We start from the raw sequence: 23993 nt of genomic DNA on the forward strand, positions 1-23993 counted from the left end.
GTGTTTGATATCACTCCTTTAAACGTCTGTTATGTTTTTCTAACTTGATTTTTTTACATTAACAATGTTTTTTTTTATGTAGATTTCATTTACAGGACAGAGTCCTGCATACATTAATAAAGTAACAACTGATGAGATCAATACATTTCATATTGTTCATATCAGATGCACTTTGATCAGATTTCAGGCTCTAGATATAGCAGCAAGGTGTTGTATAAATGATGTGAGACAGTACTGCACCTTTAATTTACAGAACAGAGTCCTACATACAGTAACACAACCAGCCCATAAAGTAATAAAGCCAACAGGGAGGAATAGATATTCTGTATTAGACAGCTGTGATTTGCTCAGATCATATCAAATGAATTATATCAAGGGAGCTCTCTAACCTTTCATTTACAGTCCTACATACAGTAATAAAGTCAAAACAGACAAGATCAATTCAAAATGCCTTAATTGTTTTGTTCTCTAACAGGGCAGGGAACTATGGCCGCTGGACAAGAGGCTGAAAAAACCGTTTCTCAGGAGCGGCACCCTGAGCCAAGGATGGTCGTGCTTGGGAGAGGGGGCTGGGAAGAGTTCATCTGGGAACCCCATCCTGGGCAGAGAGGAACGTAGAACTGGATCTGGACTCAGGGAGTTTAGAACTGCCTTCTCTACATTCAAGACATTTATGACATCAAGCATCTATACAAAAAAAGACCTACATATGGGTAAAGGAGACTGATCTGTGGGAAACAAAAGGGAAACACAATACTATCCCACAATCCCTCTGGGACCTCCTACAGCAGGAAAAGAACTTCCAACAATGGCCTGGTTTGAAAAAAGTTCATGAACGGGCGCTGGGACAGACGCAGCGGGACGCGTCCGGCCCGGACGTGCCAGAACTGGAAATGAGGCATAAATGAGATTTCATTGAGAAGTACTGTAGCTTTATATTTTTATAATATTATTTATATTGTAGGCTACTGGTGTTGAAGGACAAATACCCAACAAATCCTCCACTAAATTGTTTAGAAATAAGAGCGGGTCAATATCATTAATTATATGAAACTGGCAATTGCTGTCAATCAACCCACATTCACTGTTTTTTTTTTCTTATTTTTGGACAGTTTTCTTTCAACACATTTTTTCTATTTAAAAACAAAATATGCATGTTTTCTTTTTTCAAATATAAGAATTTAATTTTGTTGTCAACATTTTCAACAAATAGAAGTGTCTAAATAGATGATGGGGAGTTTTATGGTTACATAATTTCCAGTTGACTCCAGCGCTCCAGCCAGTGGTTATTTCAGTGCATTGCAGCAGGTTTTATTATTAAAGTTATAAATAGGGCTTTTGATTTTCGGTTTTAACCGATAAAACACCCCCGATAAAACGAAAAAAAAGAAGAAAAAATTAAAATCGGTGGATAGCCAATAAACACTGGAAAGCACCGGAAAAACTGGAAATGGTTAATCAATTCATGTTGACTTCACCCTATTCCCATTAAAAAAATAAAACCTACGACAAAAATAATAATAAATACATTTCCCAGTGCTGCTGGGCAATGTCCTGCTTTCCTGACTTGCATCTATCATTGATTCGTTCTGAATACTTTAAACCCGCCCCATCTACTGACTGACAGCACATTCCTACATTTCTATTGGAGACTCCGCTTGCAAGATTTAAAACAAGATTACAATCATGATGGAGGCTTGTTAGCGGGATTTCAAGAGATGGAAGATTTCAAACAGAATTGTGGCAATGTACAAAAATGCTTACACAAAAACCCCAGAAGAATGTGCCTGTGACCATAAGGGTTTCATTGTGGAGGACCACAATGGAAATAAAGGTATAACTTCAGTATGGAAGTACTGTCGAGTTCCTATTATACATCTTTTGACAAAAAAAAAAAAAAAAACTCATTTTGAAAAGTAACCGAAAACTTTAATTTCATACAGTATATCAAAAATAAAAGCCCAGAAAAGAAAACGATTTACATAAAACTTGAAAATAGCTCAAAATAAATCACTGAAAAATACAATAGAACCTGAAAAACAGAAGCACAAGTTATAATGCGATTCCCAGGTAACTCCTGAGCTCCTGACAGTAGTTATTTCAATGCACTGCAGCAGGTTTCCATTTCCTTTTCATTGAAGTAGATTTGAAAAGGTGATGTTTTTATGTGTTCTATTTAGAAATCCCTGCATTTTCTCTGCGATTCATTCGATTCTATCCTGCAGTGCCTGGTGGGTGTCAGAAATGGAGCCGATATCAGCATGTGAGTGGGATTTCCAAACCACATGAGCATGCGCCACTGAAAGGCAGTACAAATAAGAAGTGTGTGTGTGTGTGTTAATATAGAAATACTGCACGTAGAAAAGATGCATTTCAGTGACAATTCAAAATCCCATATCATAGACATTACAAATTTAGAAATATTGGATATATATTAGGTCCAGTAGTTTACATATAGGAGTTTTTCTACCCAATTGAATCTAATTTCTCCCCCATGAAAGCTTCTCTGCATTAGGATGTTAAACTCAAAAACTCCCTGTATGGACAGCAGGACTGTATATGTCTGTCATTCAAATGTAATGCATGAATACAGAAAGAACTGGCACCACTGTTGATGATAGCAAAGCATAGAATTAATTTATGCCCAAATATTTATTCTTTGAGTATAAATAAATCTAATCAATTACACTATTAACTAAATTCTAGCCCATTACAAAAAAAGTTTATTAAATGCCGACTGTCCAGTAATAATACTCCAGGCTTACTTTAAAATGTGTTCACACAGGGAACAGGCACCTCATTGTGTATGTATAGTACTGATGAGTTTATGTACAATATTTATTGTTAACAATGGTTGTTTACAAACTGCATTGTATATTCTCTAAATAACTGCAATTCTGACAATAGTCATTATTTTTTTTTTCTTTTGAAAATTAAATTACAAAAATAACTTACTAAAAACCCTTATTATTCATATTAGTAAAAATTTAAAATGGGTGTTCATATTCAAACTGAGGGCAAATTTAATTAAAGATTTCTGGCAGTGTGTCTACTCAGCTCAGGCCCCCACACTAGTCAGCTCTGCTATAATGAAACAGAAGCTGGCTCTTCTGAGCAAAATGGATGAAAAGTTATCACAGAAATTTCAAGGTTTTTTTGTTTCTCTCTTACATGAATTCTCTGGTGTCTTACAAGGTGTCCTGACTTACAGAAACTTCCCAGTCAGAGCAGCAATTCATTCTTTATCATGTGTGAATTTGCCTGTGTTTTACAAGGGATCTTGAATTACTGTAACTCTTCCCACAATCAGAGCAGTGATACGGTTTCACTCCTGTGTGAGTTCGCTGGTGTCTTTCAAGGTTTCCTTGCTGACTGAAACCCTTCCCACAATCAGAGCAGTGATACGGTTTCTCTCCTGTGTGAAGACGTTTGTGTATAACAAGGTATCCTGACGAACTGAAACCCTTCCCACAATCACTACAGTGATACGGTTTCTCTCCTGTGTGAACACGCCGATGTTTTACAAAATCTCCCAAGTGACTGAACCCCTTCCCACAGTCAGAGCAGGGATACGGTTTCTCTCCGGTGTGAATTCGCTGGTGTGTTTTAAGGTCTCCTGACTGATTGAAACTCTTCCCACAGTCAGAGCAGTGATGAGGTTTCTCTCCAGTGTGAATATGCTGATGTGAAACAAAGTTTCCTGACTTACTGAAATTCTTCCCACAGTCAGAGCAGTGATACGGCTTCTCTCCTGTGTGAATTCGATGGTGTGTTACAAGGGCTGCTGAATGACTGAACCTCTTTCCACAGTCAGAACAGCAATACGGCTTCTCTCCTGTGTGAATTCGATGGTGTGTTACAAGGGCTGCTGAATGACTGAACCTCTTTCCACAGTCATAGCAGTGATACGGTTTCTCTCCTGTGTGAATTCGCTGGTGTGATTTAAGGTTTCCAGACCGACTGAACCTCTTCCCACAGTCAGAGCAGGGATATGGTTTCTCTCCTGTGTGAATTTGCTGGTGTTTTTTAAGGTGTCCTGACTGATTGAAACTCTTCCCGCAGTCAAAGCAGGAATACGGTTTCTCTCCTGTGTGAATTCGCTGGTGTGTTTTAAAGTTTCCTGACTGACTGAAACTCTTCCCACAGTCAGAGCAGCGATACGGTTTCTTTCCTCTGCGCGTGCGCTGGAGTATTCTAAAACCTCCTGACTTGGTGACACCGTTCCCACAGTCACTGCTCGCACTTGCTTTAGCTGCTGTCCTGGAACCTGGAAAACAGGAGAGAAAGTCAGACGGTTTCAAGTAAGAAATGCTGCAATTGTATATTCCTCATTTTGTTGTTTCATGACCTTTTTCTACACTGGGTTATTAGCAATCCCAGAACTGTAGCATTGTCTCCACCAGGGAGGTTGCCATTACAGTAGACTGATTTCTGGAGCCAGCATTATACTTCAGCCAATAGGAAAGCCATGAGTAAAAGAAACAGGAAATGTATACATCATTTCTTTTGTTCCAGATTGTACCCGTTTTGTCATAAGAAATGGTTGAAAGCTATATATCGTTGAACTTGTCTTTCAGTATGTTTAAATAGGTTTCTAGTTTACAACAAACACAAAATTCTGTAACCACAATATACAAAGAATAAAACAAAAGCAATAAATACATAAATAAATAAAACACACGTAGGCAAAATCAGAAGCTAAATAGACACCAAAATGCAATCTCTCACTTAAATACCACCAAATAATTCCACATGAATGATACAGGGTTCCCCTCAGGAATTTTCAGTCACCAGGGTGGCAGACTAAAGCAGCTGGGTGGCAGAATGTTGTAACACCCTCCAATCTTGTCAAGCATCAAGCAAATAGACACAACTGGAATGGTGCTGGGGCCCAGGATTAACACAACTGTTGCTTCTAACTTTTTTTTGATTACCTTCACAGATATCAGGAGAGTAAATCAGAAATTCATTAACAGCTAATTTAAAATGCCCTTGGTCGACATTTGCCAGTGTAGCAATAAGGTATTATGTTGATTTGTATTGCATTGGTGAGAAGATTATATATATATATATATATATATATATATATATATATATATATATATATAAAATTATTATTATTTATTTCTTAGCAGACGCCCTTATCCAGGGCGACTTACAATCGCAAGCAAATACAAATACATTCAAGTGTTACAATATAAGTCATACAATAAGAACAAGAAATACAATAATTCAAGTGTGACAAACCACAATTCAATAATACAGCAGATAATAGTGAAAGTTACATCAGGATATGATTAAATAGTGATAGTTACATCAGGATATGATTAAATAGTGATAGTTACATCAGGATATGATTAAGTACAAAATACTACAGATTAAACACTTGGCAGATTACAATATTCTGAGGTACAGGATTAAATGCAGTAAAATAGGGGGCAGATAAGAGCAAAATAAAGCATATTTAATGAAGGGTGATAGTGTCCCAGGATACAACAGAGGAGTTCTACAGGTGCTGTTTGAAGAGGTGAGTCTTAAGGAGGCCCCGGAATGTGGTCAGGGACTGGAATGTGGTCAGGGACCACATAGGTAATAAGTACTATTGTGTGGGTACAGCCCACATAACACAGAGAGCTGCATATGTGGCCCACCATGGTAAACAGGTTGAGAACCACTGATCTAGCTGATCTTTGAAACAAGGCTACCTACATTTTAACAGGCATACTTTCATCCAACTGTCAAAATAAAGCAGACTATAAATATTATTAAGCACCAGTTTGTAAAGTGCGATTAGTGGGATGATCAAGTTTGATTTGGTCTCTTAGGATATGTAGGCAATAATAAATCAAGGCTGCCAGTACAGCAATACTACACAAAAGCACAAATGTTACTTTTGAAACTTCATCCACCTGTGGTTAATGAATTGCAGCAAATCTCACTTAACAGCAACACTTATACTTTATGCTGTATGAACATTTCTGGATATCAATGTTAAAAGACAGAATTCAATTTTTTTTCACTGTTTTGAATCATTAGCTTGCCCTTTTGATGGACACAGATATGTTAAGTACTTCAAGTAAGAAATGGACCTATAACATATTGTGCACATTACATGGTCATTTTACATATTTGCCAGATTTGTGCATCACAGACCTGTGATCAGTGTTGTCAATGAGAATGGCTGGAGTAGGCTGTCAGAAATAAAAATAATAAATAGGCCCAAATATCTTTCAATCTTACTGAATTGTCTCCCAAACTTACAAATAATGTAAATAGCCTATTATGTGAGAATTATTATCAAATAATTCAATGTATGGCATTGAGATAAGGAAGCCATATTAAATAGTATCCGTTACCACCATGGAATGCGCTAAAATATGATTATGTTTCATCGCAGAAAATAAGAAAATAGAGAGAGGACAAGAAGTGTAAAACAGATTGTGTGTATTTCTATTAATTTAAATTCAACTTGAAACCATAAGATTGCATCAATTGTTTATTAATCTGTTAACGGGTGCAGTCTGGACAAAGATGGAGTCTCAAGACTCTGTCTCGAGGCCACATTAAGGTCTCGGCCTCGGCCCGTCGGGTCTCGGTCTGGGAATTTCCTGGTTTGTTTATTAGGCTATAAATACATTTTTTTCTCATATTTATTTAACACACAACCAAAAAATCGTATGTATTTGTTGGCATTCCATCATGGTGAGGTTGTGTATTTTGGAATTATGTATGTTTTTGTAGAGCCAAAAAATAACATATGTCTGTGCAACTGCATTTTGTGTTTTGCTACATTTTTTGCTACCGTGTTTGAAACTGTACAGTGCATTGATGCTGTGTATTTAGGTGCCATATTATTATTGCCCCCACTGTAATAATGTATGAAGTTACAGGTATATTTTAAAAGTCCCAATAACAATTTATTTCAGCAGGCTAACATGTGTGTGTGGGAGGGTAATGATTAAAAATGCCTGCTTGTGCATTCACAGAATAACATAGGCTACTTTCCATGCGATTAACGTGTGTATGTATATATGTATATTACACACACAATTGCAAATATGTTTGTGTTCGTGTGTAATAGTAAAACCTTTTGTTTGTTTGCTTGCTTCCATTGTCATGCTCCCCTCCCCCAAAGACGCATACAGTACATTTTTAGCGGTTTTTTTTGGATGGAAACAGAGCTACTGACAGTTTCCATGACAAATTCAGACCTCACAGGTTTCTCTTCTCTACGAGCTGAAATGGCATCGAAGCAGCCGCCGTCATTCAGTTTGCCTTCATCAATTCTAAAATTGATTAACACAATAATAAATGGACGGCAAAGTGCAAGCATTGTAACACAAAGGTGACAGAGTGCGGGGAACTTCTTTTTCTAGGTAAACCAATTGTTTTCCATGTGTATAGCAATATACTTAATCTCTTCCGAGTCACTACAGGGGTTGCAGCAATGAGCTACGTTGAATAATTGGCAATTTCCTAATTGGGGTATACAAGGGTGTAAAATAATTGCAGATTCAAGTTTCATGTTCAAAATTCTCTTCAGATGTTTCCAATTATATGTAAATATTTCATGTAAATGTTTTTATACACATTTTCTGGGTGTACATTCCTAAAGTGAATTGATTGTAACTGGAAAAAGTCAATAGAACACTTTTTAGTTGTTGCATTTTTTGTGTTTATTTGGTTTAATGAAAAGAAAAAAAGCTTTCAAAAAATAGTTATTACCATTATTGTTGTTCCAGCAAAAATTAATTTAGGTTTGGTTGGTCACAACAAAAATATATATTGGTCTCGGTACGTTTGGTCTAGACTACATCACTGTGTGTGTGACACCTGTATAACTGATGATTTGACAAACTTACAGCTGGTTTCCAGTTATATTCCTGGTACAGTGCCGTGGAAAAGTATTTGCCCCCTGTATGATTCTACCTTTTTGCACATTTTTCACTGTATTTGGTCAGATTTTTTTGTGGGTTGTAGTAGTACATAGAGGGAGTCAGAGAAATGACACCAAAGTCTGGTGCTTCATTCATTTGTTTGGTGTGCAAGGTAATCAAACATGCAATTTTCAGGTGGGAAAAAGTTATTGCCCCGTCCCAGTTAACTCAACCCAATTAAAGGGATAATTAGGGTCAGCTGTTTGAGTACTTTTGGTTAACAACCAGGCCTGATTTAGGCCAGCCCTACCCAATATAAATCTGACTAACTTTGGCCCTTACCATCAGAGTGAAGTAGTCAGCACAGAGGTTCTAGAGCAGGGGTGGGCAATCCTGGTCCTGGAGGGCCGGTGTCCCTCCTGGCTTTTGTTCCAACTGTGCTCTCAATTACTTAATTAGACCAATAATTGGTAATAATCAGTACAATTAAGTAATTGAGAGCACAGTTGGAACAAAAGCCAGGAGGGACACCGGCCCTCCAGGACCAGGATTGCCCACCCCTGTTCTAGAGGCACATCATGCCATGAACAAAATACATTCCCGAAGTCTTCCGAAAAAAAAGTTGTTTATGCCTATCAGTCTGGAAAGGGTTACAAAGCCATTTCTAAGGCTCTGGGGCTCCACCGAACCACAGTCAGAGCCATATTGTCCAAATGGAGAAAGTTTGGGACAGTAGTGAATCTTCCCAGGAGTGGCCGTCCTGCCAAAATCTAAGAGCAAGGCATAAAATCATCCAGGAAGTCACAAAAGAACCCTAGAACAACATCCAGGGATCTGCAGGCCTCTCTCGCCTCAGATAAGGTCAGTGTTCATGGCTCCACCATCAGAAAGACACTGGGCAAAAATGGGATGCATGGCAGAGTAGCAAGGTGAAAACCATTGCTCACCAAGAGCATGGATGCTTGTCTCAAGTTTGCCGAAAAAGCACCTGATGATCCTCAAGAGTTCTGGAACAATGTTCTATGGACAGATGAGTCAGAAGAGGAACTTTTTTGCCGACATGGGCCCCGTTATGTCTGGCGAAAACTAAACACTGCATTCCACAGTAAGAACCTCATACCAACGGTCAAGCATGGTGGTGGTAGTGTCATGGTTTGGGGATCCTTTGCTGCATCAGGACCTGGACGCCTTGCCACCATTGAAGGACCAATGAATTCTGCTCCATCAAAGAATTCTACAGAAGAATGTCAGGCCATCTGTCCATGAGATGAAGCGTACCTAGGTCATGCAGCAAGACAATGATCCAAAACACACAAGCAAGTCTACATCAGGATGGTTGAAGAACAAGAAATGTAAAGTTTTGGAATGGCCTAGTCAAAGTCCAGACCTAAACCCCATTGAGATCTTGTGGCAGGACCTGAAAACGAGCAGTTCATGCTCAAAAACCCACAAATGTCACTGATTTGAAGCAGTTCTGCATGAAGGAGTGGGCCAAAATTCCTCCACAACGCTGTGAGAGAATAATCAATAACTACAGGAAGCGTTTGGTTGCAGTTATTGCTGCTAAAGGTGGCGTAACCAGTTATTGAGTCTAAGGGGGCGATTACTTTTTCACACAGGGTCATTAGGTTATTTGTTCACTCCGGGTCCCGTTTATCTAATATTAGGTTTTGGTTGAAGATCTGATAACATTCAGTGTCAAAAATAAGCAAAAATGCAGAATATCAGACAGGGGCAAATATTTTTCCATGGCACTGTATATTGTTGCTGCTGGTATGAGGTTAGAAAATCCTCAGTGACATTTCTTTGGGATTAATATTGAACCCTTGGAATAGCAAATACTTGGAATTTTAGTAAATACATTCACATATTTAATTGTTCAGTTTTGAAGTACTTTGAGTCATCAGGTAGTTTGCAGTTTCATGTAAATTCAACTTTTTTTTTTAAATGAAACTTCCATTCAAAAAAGTGGGAAATTATATATTTTAACAAATGTTTAAATGTAAAAAACATTGCTAAATCATCATAGGTCATTTGAATGAAAAGATTAAAGGCACTTATTTTTTGTTATTCATGTCAGTTTTACTGCGGAATGGCCCTACAGTACGATTCTAAACTCAGATGTACAAGACGAGCGATCCCCTTTTTATCACCAGCTACCCAATTTTGTTTAAGAAAACTCGATATCCCATATGGCAATGCGCTGGTCAGGTAAATGACACAAACGCATTAGACACCAGAAGTAAACAGAAAATGCAAACACCGTGTCTATTAATGAGAAGTCTTTGTATAAGTTCATAATGATTAAAATAGAGCTGGGACAAAGCATCGAATCATTGGAATAACCAATCGATGGTTGGGCGGGGGGGGACGACACACCTGTATCAGTTCATTAATAGGACCCTTTTTTCTTAAGGCTGTGAATTTAAATCTACAGTCTTATTCCTTGCCTTTGGTTCCTTTAAATAACAATAAAAAACCTCCCCGCCCACTACGCAGCACGTACGTTTGCAGAGTAATAAGCGTGACAAAAAAAAAAGAAGACTACAGAGACTAACAAAAGAAGGAAGTGGAAAGGTGAAACGCTCTGTTAGTGTAGTTCTAAAGAGCTTCCGTGGCAAAACCACCAACCTGCAGGATCATTTAGTAAGACAGCACCCGACAAAATACGACAGCGGGAACACAAGTAAAAAACAAAAGGAAGCAACCTTCAGTGACAGCTTATTCTGGAAAGAAAGTTGAACCAAAAAGCGTCAAATCAAAAAAAGAAATAACAAGCCTGATAGTGGATGTTGTCACACAAGATATCAGCCCTGTTAGTATAGTAGAGGGAGCTGCATTTAAAAATCTGATTGCGAATCTTGCTCCGGGCTATGAAATGCCCTGTCGAAAGACAATCTCCAAATGCATTACTCTGGATCAAACGTGCAAAGGAAAAGCTTCAAGTCAGGAGTGTAATTCAATGACTCCCGATCTATGGGCAAGCATGGCACAAGAAGCGTTTAACAGTCACCTGCCATTACATTAAGCAAAACTGGGAACTCGAGTCAAAAGTATTAGCGAAAATTACACGAGACACACACAGCTGTGAATTTAGCAGAAGCGATCAATCAGATGAACAGATTTAGATGGGGCTACAAAAGTAACAGGCTGTGTTCATGACAACGCGACCAACGCGTTTCTGTATGCAAACGTGCTGTGTTACTTTTTGGTAACGTGGCAAGTGTGAGCTGTGCATGGCACAATAAATCTCTGCATTCAGAAAAGCTTGGAGGATGCACGGCAAGTCCATACGTTACTGGCAGCAGCAAGAAGACTGGTTGCACATTTTAAAAAGAGTGAGATGGCAACAAGTGTTTTAAATAAAAAAAAACTAAAATGGTGAACACAGAAAAAGCAGCACTCAAGTTAATACAGGATATACAAACAAGGTGGAACACGGTTTATAATATGTTTGAACACCTTGAATTAAAATGGCCAGTTATTGCTGTTTTGTCAAACCCAGATTTGACCAAAAATGTCTAATGCAGCTACTTTAGATCTCACGACGCTAATGGCTGCGATACTACTACAGCCATTCAAACTGGAGACAGTACTTTTGAGTGCAGAGAAAAACATTACGGCTAGTTCTTTGTACCCACTTGCAACAGGGATAAAACACAGACTGACTGAAGTCCCTCAGGAAGAGGAGACATTGTCTTCTTCAAATTCAACTGATTTGCTAATTCCAGTTACACAGAGTTTGAGAGATAAGCTAGTGTGTAATTGGGACTTGCCTCTTAAACGAAGACCGAACAAACAATGGAACTGTTACTTCATGGACAGCAACAACACACACACTGCTTCCAAGGAAATCTTAATCCAACAAGAGATTACGATTTATGCTTCTGAAACTCCACTAATCAGCAAAGATCCCCTGATTTGGTGGAAAAATAACCAGACACACTTTCCTAACCTAGCAGCCTTGGCAAAGAGCATGTCAAGTATCCCTGCAACATCGGTCCCGAGTGAGCGTGTGTTCAGCAAAGCAGGGATGCTTGAGAACAACCTCCGTTCTTTGAAACCGGAGAACGTGGATGTCATAATGTTTCTGAATAAAATCAGAAAATAAGCTCTGGAGAGCACAGACTTAGTTACGATGGACTTGTAAATAGTTATTGTGTTCCCCGTTGGAGGTTTTTTTTTCTCCCTCTAATCCGGTTGCTGTCAAGAGATCTTAAAGTAAAACAGTAATATTTTATTAACCTTTTGTGGGGAACCTCAGCAACAGTGTGACTAAACAATTACAAATGTGTAGTTAAATTCAACTGGAGAAATGTTTACTTTTATTATTTATTTCTTAGCAGATGTCCTTATCCAGGGCGACTTACAATTGTTACATCACTTTTTTTTTTTTTTTTTACATACAATTACCCATTTATACAGTATCTTTTTTTTTATTACTAGAGCAATCTTGGTAAAGTACCTTGCTCAAGGGTACAGCAGCAGTGTCCCCGAACCTGGAATTGAACCAACGACCCTCCGGTCAAGAGTCCAGAGCCCTAACCACTACTCCACACCGCTGCCCTACTTTGTGATTAGATTTGATGAAAATATGTACTTATTTACACGTTTGTTATGAAAAAACGATGCATTGGTTCTTCATGAAAACGATGCATCGATAGAAAAAAAAGCACTATCGTCCCAGCCCTAATTTAAAACGTGATCATACTCAGAAAGGTTTGCTTTAATAGGAGGATGTTGAAAAGACCAAGGAGGTTCACAAAAAATAGCAAACCTAAAACTTAAAGGCCTACAATGGGGAAAAAAGGATGTACTTTCCATTGCTCAACTGGTACAGGAGGTGGTTTCACTTCCGACGACAGAGCAAGTCACCACCGCTGGGAAGGTCGGTGGGTTGCTGAGGATTCAAACGTTCTCTGAAACAGCCTTACAGTAGAGATCCTTTAGAAGTTTCGGTCACGGATTAAAATCAAAACTGCAGTAACGACTGTAGACGACGTGACTTTGTTTAAGCTCTTCATTTTTATTATTTATTTATTTTATTTTTTTTAAGTATTCCAGTGAAATTGTGTACTGTTCATTATGAACCACATTACAGAACTATAATTTCCAATCCAAAGATGGTCATTCTGTGCCAACCTACATACACATTCAAGGTCTGTTCACATTCATAAGTCAGTTACTGCTAAACCAACAAAAAATAAACATTCACCTCTTCAGTTAAAAATTTAAGAAACAAACCCAGTGATTGACAGTATCTTGTCTCCTTTCAATGGTCTCATTACTATGCCACACATACATGACATTTATAACGAGTACACTTGTCATCACACAGTACTATGCTTCAGTGCATTCTGTGATATTTAAATAAACCCACTCATATTTCCTTCATCTTGGCCTCGTTTGCATTTGGAAGGACAATTTCTCTCGATAAAATTAACTCACATGCAAACGGCACTGTAAGGAAGTCATTAGCAAAAGAGCGCAAGTTAATAGCGTGTGGAAGCGACATCGTGGGAGAAGTACGAGTGGACAAGTACAACGCAGTTAGAAGCAGAAAGGAGGAATTACGTCTTTAAATCTGGAGTTGCTTTAATTAGAAAACATTGCAGCTTAAAGCCTTGCAGCTGCGTGTTTTTTCTGATCAACTGAAACTCGGAGCAGCTGATTCAAATCTCACGACGTTCTGGGACACGGGGGAGGAGCGGAGCACGCAGCACAAAAACAAACAAAGGCAGACAGGCTTCCCAGCGACAGTGTGTGGAAGTGACATCGTGGGAGAAGTACAGTCATGGACAAGTACAACGCAGTTAGAAGCAGTTTGAAAGCAGGTTGAGAGCTGCAGAGGATAAACTAAAACTTCCAAAAATAAAAACAAAAACAAATAAAAACACATGGTCTTCAAGCCAGTAATCTGTGACAACTGCATGATGTGGGAAATCCGAGAAAACCCAACAGAGCTCAACCAAGTTTGTGTAAAGTGCTACACGATCCAGGACTTGCTTCAGCGATTAAGCCTGCTAGAAAAGGAGCCGGAGGAAATGAGACAGCAACAGGAGCTTGAGGAGCTGACACACCCACAATTCATGGAAGTCTGCACCTCTAGCAGACTGAAAGCCACCACTGAGATGGAAGAGAGTCGAAACAGCTGGGTTCAGATAGGCAGAAGCAGGGAAAAAAAGAAACTTCGTCAAACACAACCACCAGAAATCCAGACACCCAACAAATTTGAGCCACTTCAACATTTGGATGACCAAAACCAACATCACGAGAATGAAAGAAACAACACCCAGGACCCTATAAACAGTGCTGACCAGGCAGCAAAAAGAAGGGTCGTGATTGTTGGGGACGATACTGAGAAATACAGCAAGTTCAGTTCGCAGTTTGGACCCCCTTACTACAACAGTGTTCTGCCTTCCAGGAGCCTCAGTCAAGCACATCACTGAGAATGTGGACAGGCTCCTAGAATGAACAGGAGATGACCTGGTAGTAATCATCCACATCGGTACAAACATTGGTAGAGACAGGCCAAGATCCCTGCAAAACAAATTCAGAGAGCTAGGAAGGGAATTAAAAGACAAGACCAAAACTGTGGTATTTTGTGGGAAACTGCCGGCGCCTTGCAGGAGGACACGGACAACATGCCCCACATGTCGACCTGTTCCTATCCAATTTTAAATAACTTTAGCATAACAGAGGCAGAAGTGTTAAAGGGACTAGGAGCTCTTAAAATAAACAAATCCCTTGGGCCAGATGAGATCCTCCCAATAGTACTCAAAGAAATGAAAGAAGTTATTTACAAACCGCTAACCAAGATCATGCAACAGTCTCTTGACACAGGGGTTGTACCGACTAGAAAATAGCAAACGTAATACCGATCCACAAAAAGGGAGACAAAACTGAACCAGGTAACTACAGACCAGTAAGCCTGACTTCTATTATATGTAAACTTATGGAAACTATAATCTAAGATCCAAAATGGAAAATTACCTATCCTGGATATAATACAATATCCTGGGAGACAGCCAGCATGGTTTTAGGAAAGGGAGATCATGTCTAACTAACCTACTTGACTTTTTTGAGGATGCAACATTGAAAATGGATAACTGCAAAGCATACAACATGGTTTATTTAGATTTCCAGAAAGCTTGACAAAGATTAAAAGATTAATTCTCAAAGTGAATGCAGTAGGGATTCAAGGAAATGCATGCACATGGATTAGTGAGTGGTTAACAGGTAGGAAACAGAAAGTAGTGATTAGAGGAGAAACCTCGAAATGGAGCGAGGTAACCAGTGGTGTACCACAGTGATCAGTATTAGCTCCTCTGCTATTCCTAATCTACATTAATGATTTAGATTCTGGTATTGTAAGCAAACTCGTTAAATTTGCAGACGACACAAAAATAGGAGGAGTGGCAAACACTGTTGCAGGAGCAAAGGTCATTCAAAATGATCTAGACAGCATTCAAAATTGGGCAGACACATGGCAAATGAAATTTAATAGAGAAAAGTGTAAAGTATTGCATGCGGGCAATAAAAATGTGCATTATAAATATCATATGGGAGATAGTGAAATTGAAGAAGGAATCTATGAAAAAGACCTAGGAGTTTATGTTGACTCAAATGTCTTCATCTAGGACAATGTGGGGAAGCTATAAAAAAGGCTAACAAGATACTCGGATATATTGTGAGAAGTGTTGAATTTAAATCAAGGGAAGTAATGTTAAAACTCTACAATGCATTAGTAAGACCTCACCTAGAATATTATGTTCAGTTCTGGTCACCTCGTTACAAAAAGGATATTGCTGCTCTAGAAAGAGTGCAAAGAGCAACCAGAATTATCCCGGGTTTAAAAGGCATGTTGTATGCAGACAGGCTAAAAGAATTGAATCTATTCAGTTTTGAACAAAGAAGACTACGCGGTGATCTGATTCAAACCATTCAAAATCCTAAAAGGTATAGACAATGTCAGCCCGGGGGACTTCTTTGACTTGAAAAAAGAAAAAAAAGGACCAGGGGTCATAAATGGAGATTAGATAAAAGGGCATTCAGAACAGAAAATAGGAGGCACTTTTTTACACAGAGAATTGAGGGTCTGGAACCAACTCCCCAGTAATAATGTTGAAGCTGACACCCTGGGATCCTTCAAGAAGCTGCTTGATGAGATTCTGGGATCAATAAGCTACTAACAAGCAAACGAGCAAGATGGGCTGAATGGCCTCCTCTCGTTTGTAAATATTCTTATGTTCTTATGTTCTTAAAAGGGAACATGTTTTTCACTTTTTGCATGCAAACATGGCCTTCGTCTCACTTCAGATGTGTTCATATTCTAATCGTTCTGATTATCTTTTACAATTCACATGTGAATGGTTTTAGTCGCAAAAGAACAGTGACCTTTCTTCACTTCTAAAGCAGTGGTTCACAGCCCTGGTCATGGGGACCCCTTGTGTCTAATATTCTTTAGCTTATAAGTAGTTGAAGATTTCAAGTTCTATTCAATTTCATACTTAACCTAAAATATCCATCTCTTTCAAATCATTCAACAGCTTTGATAAAGACAAATGTGTTTTTTGTTTTTAAATAGATTATACTTGGTTACTAAATAAAAATAATTCTACTTGGTGACCAGACCAAGAAGTGATTTAAACAGGCATTTGTTTCCCCATTGACTTACATCACACTATAGGGCAGCAGGGCTCTGAACTGTTCACTGGAGGGTAGTGGGTTTCAATCCCAGATGGGGACACTGCTATTGTACCCTTCAACAAGGTACAATACCTTGATTGCTCAAGTAAAGTCCCAACAGTATAAAAGGGTAATTGTATGTAAAAAATAATGTCAAATTATAAGGGCATCTGCTAAGAAAATAATACTGAGGGCCATTTTAGTTGAATGCCAATAGGAGTGAAACTTCAACAGGAGTGTTTAAGTAGCTAGTAGCGTAACCCATCTGCTCCCTGCCTATCAGTCCTACTGTGGATAATATGACACAGTATAATTACAATGCCACGGTTACTCAGCTACTCACCTGCTGGACTGCACTCTGAATGTGAGCTCCCCCCGTCTTCCTTTCCACATCCTTGCATGCTGTTGGGAGAGCTGGCTTCCGCTCCAGCGCCCTGCACTCTCAGGCAGATTCTCTTCAGCACCACACTACACGCCCGCAGGCGTACAGGACCCAGCGCAGGGGGGGCTGCTTTCAAGTCCTCCGATTCTTCCCTCCCTGGTTCCAAGCGTTCAAACTCCACTTTGAGGGGCTCCTGTTTAATATGTATTATTTCCAGCACTGCTTCTTGCAAGGAAACTGGTTCTGTCTGGCAGATCTCCAATTCATTGCATTCAGCTTTAATCCGAGCAGACACCTCTGGCTTGATCTCACAGAGCTCCTGTTTAATGGGGAGGGAAGCCAGTGCAGATAAAAGTCTAATGGGGACCACTTCAAGTTCAGGGAGCGCCTCTTTAATCAGGTCAGTTTCAATCTTCACACTGTCCATGGCATCACACACTGTTCTGCTTGGTAGCTGCTGTAAGAAGAAAAAATAAATAAAAAATGCTATCAAAAGATGTTTAAAAATGAAGTCCCTGCATGTTGTTGAGTAACATTCATGCAATTATAACCTCCATTGTTAATATCCAGACAAGTTTTTACACTTTAGTAAAAGGAAAAGAAGTTAGACGTGCCCAGATAAGATTGACTTGGCCAATACCGAGAGCCGATAGAGTTCTGATTTTTTGTGTTTTACCTCATTAGGACACACAGATAGAAAGACACAGAGAACAGAAAGAAAGACAGCAAGACAGACAGACAATGCAGACTTAAAAAATGCAAAATACTGTAGAACAGTTTTGATTTTAGCATAATTTAAAAAGATTGCCATGATGGAGATTACGGAGAGCAATCACAAGCTGGCTAGAGAAATTAAGTGCTTACGTGTGATAAATAATTAGTATAACATCCATCACCTATAAAATGTGGCATTTAAGTAAAGAAATGGGACCCTCAAACACCAGGTCCTTTCCAGGCTGGAGCCGGGTTGAAAACTGATTTCTCACAGAGGAGAGTGTACTCACTTTGATGTGGACAGCACTTAAGAAATACATGCATGTTACCAGCACAAAGGAAAGAGGAGAAGTTTGTGGGTTAAACATCATTACCAAGTTAATGGCATCTACACAATACAATATATTTCATACATACCATTTCCAGCACCTCTTCTTTAATGGGAACTGGTCCTGCTGTCTGGGGGATCTCAAGTTCATTGCTCTCAGCTTTAATACCAGACACCTCTGACTTGATGCTGTCACATGTCATCTCCTGTTTCATGGGGAGGGAAGGCAATCCAGAGAAAACCAGTCTAATGGGGACCAGTTCAAGTTTAGGGAGCTCCTCTTTAATGGGGACAGATTCCATCTTCACACAATCCATGGCATCAGACATGGGGGTTCTGCTGAATAGCTGCAGTTAAAAAAAAGAAATTAATAAAATGTGTCGCCATTCTCTCAAGTAGCCAATCAGAATGCAGCATTTTGTATTTTGACTGGCTAACCCAGACCAATCATATAATTTTATTTTACCGGAAAGTCAGCCCCTTTTAACAATCCTAGTCGATTCAAATTTGCCGCCGCTGCGACACGGGGGGGGGTCTGGTGGAGCCCGCAGCACAGAAAACAAACAAAAGGCAGCCAGTGTTCACCCTGACAACGTGTGAGGCGACAGCGTGGGAGAAGTACAACGCAGTTAGAAGACAAACTAAAACTTCCAAAAATAAAAACAAAAACAAATAAAAACACATGGTCTTCAAGCCAGTAATCTGTGACAACTGCATGATGTGGGAAATCCGAGAAAACCCAAACAGAGCTCAACCAAGTTTGTGTAAAGTGCCGCACGATCCAGGACTTGCTTCAGTGATTAAGCCTGCTAGAAAAGGAGCTGGAGGAAATGAGACAGCAACAGGAGCTTGAGGAGCTGACACACCCACAATTCATGGGAGTCTGCACCCCTAGCTGACTGAAAGCCACCACTGAGATGGAAGAGAGTCGAAACAGCTGGGTTCAGATAGGCAGAAGCAGGGAAAAAAAGAAACAGTGTGCTGCCTTCCAGAAGCCTCTGTCAAGAACATCACTGAGGACGTGGACAGGCTCCTAGAACGAACAGGAGAAGACCCGGTAGTAGTCGTCCACATCGGTACAAACATTGGTAGAGACAGGCCAAGATCCCTGCAAAACAAGTTCAGGGAGCTAGGAAGGAAATTAAGACAAGACCAAAACTGTGATATTTTCTGGGATACCACTGGCACCTTGCAAAAGGACCATATGGACAGCTGGAATTACAAAATCAAAATGCATGGCTGAAATCGTGGTGCGCACAGGAAGGCTTCATCTTTCTTGAACATTGGAGCATAGTCTACAACTACTATTATATAGTCTACAACGACTATTTATACAGGTGGGATGGACTGCACTTAAACAGAAAGGGAACCAATCTACTCGGAGAAATGATCCTTGAGGAGGTCCAGAAGCATTTAAACTAGAAAGGAAGGGGGAGGAAACAGAAAACAGAAGAGAGACCACATCAAAACAATGGCAACAACACAGGTAAGACAACTATTAAATGTATTTATCTTAATGCTAGAAGTCTCCGAAAAAATATGTTAGAACTTGAAACTACTGCACTAAGGAGTAACTACGATGCGATAGGTGTTACAGAAACTTGGTTGTCTAAGAGTGATGGAGACAAATATAATATTAGTGGGTACACACTGTATAGGAAAGACAGGCAGGACAGAAGAGGCGTAGGGGTAGCGCTATTCATAAGAAATAGTCTTGAAGCCCAGGTGTTAAATCAGGACAGAAAACAATGCCGAATCAATATGGGTCAGAACAAATTTTACAAAAATTCAAAGGGCATAATAATAGGAGCATGATATAGACCGCCAAATTCAGACGCTGAGCAAAATAATCTGTTGTACAATGACATTCGAAAAGCGTGTAGAAAAGGAGAAGCCACACTAAAAATGGGGGATTTCAACTTCCATGTAAAATGGGAAAACCCGGTAAGGAGCACGACAGATGAAATTGAAATGGTGGAAATGACAGATGACTGCTTCCTACCGCAATTTGTCAAGGCACCGACTAGAGGGGAGGCATGCCTTGATTTAGTCTTTTCAAATAATGAAGACAGAATAACTAAAACAGAGGTCAGAGAGCCATTGGCAAACTCAGACCACAACATTGTCATTTGAAGTGTTTTTTAAAACCCCAAAAGTAATGACTAAAGCTAAGGTTTACAATTGTAGAAAAGCAAACTATGAAGATATGAAACAAAGGCTAACAGAAGAAGACTGGAGTAAAATAGAGAAAACATCCACAGAAAAAGGATGGCTTTTATTTTTAATGTAGTAATAGAGGCACAAAACAATTACATCCCAAAAGTAGACAAATCTAAATCTAAAACAAAATGGCCTAAATGGTTTAATAGATCAATTAAAAATATTCATCAATAAAAGGCAATTTACAGAGCATTTAAAGGGGACCAAAAACAAAAGTACACAGAAAGAGTACTTCGAACTGCAAACAAGTCAAAAAGGAAGTTAGAAAAACCAAGAGAAAGAGATCAATATTGCTAAGGGGGCTATAACCAATTCCAAACTTTTTCCAATATTATAACAGCAAAAGAGAATTCAAAGGGGAGGTTAACCACTTCAACACCATGACAGACTCACATACGTCAAATGAACACCCACTTACAGTACCACGCCGTACCTGCATACGTCAAGTTACCCATTCTATGATCTGTTTCTCAGTCTAGCGTTTCAGGTGTCATTCTTTAAAGCAGTGCTAGTACTGTGGAATGTGCAATGAAAGTTGGGGGAGGGTCAGGTGACATTGGAATAGCTACATGACACACAATTGGATACAAGTCTACCTGTGGGCGTTTAGACGGATGAGATACATTGCAGGAAGCCATTCAGCTTTCACAAGTATTTAAAATTATTATGTTTTGTTTTATTATTAGTTTTACTTGTTAAGTTGTAGTTTATATAGTTTTTAGCGAAAGCTAAACATGGCAACGTACATGGTCTTTCTATAATGAGCAATGGGAATTAAGTTGGTTCGGAGGATTTTGATACCAGCGACAGTGATTCTAACTTATCACTCAGCTATTATGATGAAGAGGATGTGGAGCCAAGAACAGTACAAACAGAAGAGCATGCAGCTACTTTACAGGTAAGCTACCTGCAAACGGGAAGCTGTTTGGTTTGAAATTGCAGTACTGTGACAAAATATTAATCAAAACACAGCACTGGGTACAGACAATGCAGCAGCCAGATCCATCACAATGCCTGTGCAAGGTAGCTGTGTACAAGCATTTGTGACTATCCCTCCAACACAAGCGAAGCAGACACCGTAAAACAGGTACAGGGTCTGCTACAAAATGAAAACAAAAAAAAAAAAGACACAAGAAAAATGTGCCGTGGTTGCGAAGGCAATCCTGGTTTCTGTTGTATTGAACATTTCAATAAATGGCACAGAGCAAGTCGATAATGGCACACGTTTTGATGTTCGATTTATATTTGATAGGTACTGTTTACCGATTATTGTTATTAGCAGCGTTTGTTTTTATTATTAAAAAAAAACGTTTTTATCTCTATATTGAATATAGGTATGTAGTACACAGCAGCATATAAGGTTAATGAAAAACACAGTTTAAGTGATTTATTTGTGTTTTATTCATCATATGTTAACATTTTATAGCAATTACAGATTTGAAAACATTTTCAAAATCTGAAACCTGGGAAGGGGCTTCATTTTTACATCTGGAGTTGAAGTGGTTAAATGTCGAAGACACAAAAGGACAGACAAAGAAATAGCAAATATATTAAATTATTTCTTTTCACAGGTTTTTACAAAGGAGGACACGGACAACATGCCCCACATGTCGACCTGTTCCTATCCAATTTTAAATAACTTTAACATAACAGAAGCAGAAGTGTTAAAGGGACTGGGAGCTCTTAAAATAAACAAATCCCCTGGGCCAGATGAGATCCTCCCAATAGTACTCAAAGAAATGAAAGAAGTTATTTACAAACCGCTAACCAAGATCATGCAACAGTCTCTTGACACAGGGGTTGTACCGACTGGAAAATTGCAAATCTAATATCAATCCACAAAAAGGGAGACAAAACCAAGCCAGGTAACTACAGACCAATAAGTCTGACTTCTATTATATGTAAACTATAATAAGATCCAAAATAAAAAATTACCTATATGGCAATATCCTGGGAGACAGTCAGCATGGTTTTAGGAAAGGGAGAGCATGTCTAACTACCCTGCTTGATTTTTTTGTGGATGTAACATCAACAATGGATAATTGCAAAGCATATGACAGTTTATTTAGATATCCAAAAAGCTTTTGACAAAGTCCTGCATAAAAGATTAATTCTCAAACTGAACAAAGTAGGGATTCAAGGAAATGCATGCACATGGATTAGGGAGTGGCTAACATGTAGAAAACAAGAAGTACTGATTAGAAGAGAAACCTCAAAATGGAGCAGGGTAACCAGTGGTGTACCACAGGGATCAGTATTAGGTCCGCTGCTATTCCTCATCTACATTAATGATTTAGATTCTGGTATGGTAAGCAAACTTGTTACATTTTAGACGACACAAAAATAGTGGCAAACACTGCTGCAGCAGCAAAGGTCATTCAAAATGATCTAGACAGCATCCAGAACTGGGCGGACACATGGCAAATGACATTTAATAGAGACAAGTGTAAGGTACTGCACACAAGCAATAAAAATGTGCATTATAAATATCATAAGGGAGCTACTGAAATTGAAGAAGGAATCTATGAAAAAGACAGAGAAGTTTATGTTGACTCAGAAATGTCTTCATCTAGACAATGTGGGGAAGCTATAAAAAAGGCTAACAAGATGCTCGGATATATTGTGAGAAGTGTTGAATTTAAATCAAGGGAAGTAATGTTAAAGCTTTACAATGCATTAGTAAGACCTCACCTAGGATATTGTGTTCCTTTCTGGTCACCTCATTACAAAAAGGATAATGCTGCTTTAGAAACAGTGCAAAGAAGAGCAAGAATTATCCCGGGTTTAAAAGACATGTCATATGCAGACAGGCTAAAATAATTGAATCTATTCAGTCTTGAACAAAGAAGACTACGTGGTGATCCGCTTCAAACATTCAAAATCCAAAAAGGTACAGACTATCAACCCAGGAGACTTTTTTGACCTGAAAAAAGAAACAAGGACCAGAGGTCACAAATGGAGATTAGATAAAGGGGCATTCAGAACAGAAAACAGGAGGCACTTTTTTTAAACAGAGAATTGAGGGCCTGGAACCAACTCCCCAGTAATGTTGTTGAAGCTGACACCCTGGGATCCTTCAAGAAGCTGCTTGATGAGATTCTAGGATCAATAAGCTACTAACAACCAAACGAGCAAGATGGGCCGAATGGGGCCTGCTCTAGTTTGTAAACTTTCTTAAGTTGTTATAGTCCATACCACCGACATCTTGGTTTGCAATTTGATGACGACGCCATCTTTGTTAGTGTTTTGTGAAGGAAGAGCCATCTTGGTCAGCAGTATGTTAGGTTTTTTTTTTGTTTGTTTTTTTTTTAAATAATTTTAAGGCATTAAACCTGATCAATAGACAAACATTTATAATTTAAAGTAACGAAAAAATGTGTGAAAATACAAGCGGGTCAAGCGATATTAACAAAGTTAGAAAGAAAACATGCTATTGTAATATATATACGACAAGTTACAGACTGCAATACAATAACATTTACAGTTTAAAATGTACAGCATATATGCATTTACTACTACAAACTATCAACCTACCACCAAAACAAGTGTTTGCAATGTTACATTATTTATATAAATAGATGTAAATACCTCGGTAAAGGGATACTTTGTGTCTCGCAGGTCCAGATTGGGAACAGAAATATTTTGCGTCCAGCAGGCAGCGCGCTGAAAGTTTGAAACACTTCCTCTTTGTCTTCAGTCCCTGCCGACGCGGTGTATCATGGGAATCCAGCGATGCGGTGACGTGTTTCCCAATAGTGTATACCTGCTAAACGGACTCACCACG

General features: G+C 39.0%; 1 protein-coding gene across 1 annotated transcript; it reads right to left on the reverse strand.

Moving 5' to 3' along the window:
• Positions 1-792: 792 nt before the first annotated feature.
• On the reverse strand, positions 793-23993 carry LOC131723426 (zinc finger protein ZFP2-like). Its single transcript, XM_059017238.1, has 4 exons — positions 23798-23993; positions 18079-18336; positions 16909-17404; positions 793-4267 (listed from the first exon to the last, which is right to left on the reverse strand). The coding sequence occupies exons 2-4, from the start codon at positions 18316-18318 to the stop codon at positions 3246-3248; spliced, it is 1758 nt and encodes a 585-aa protein (XP_058873221.1). The 5' UTR covers positions 18319-18336; positions 23798-23993; the 3' UTR covers positions 793-3245.

This window comes from Acipenser ruthenus, chromosome 55, assembly GCF_902713425.1.
Source record: "Acipenser ruthenus chromosome 55, fAciRut3.2 maternal haplotype, whole genome shotgun sequence".
Lineage (NCBI taxonomy): Eukaryota > Metazoa > Chordata > Actinopteri > Acipenseriformes > Acipenseridae > Acipenser > Acipenser ruthenus.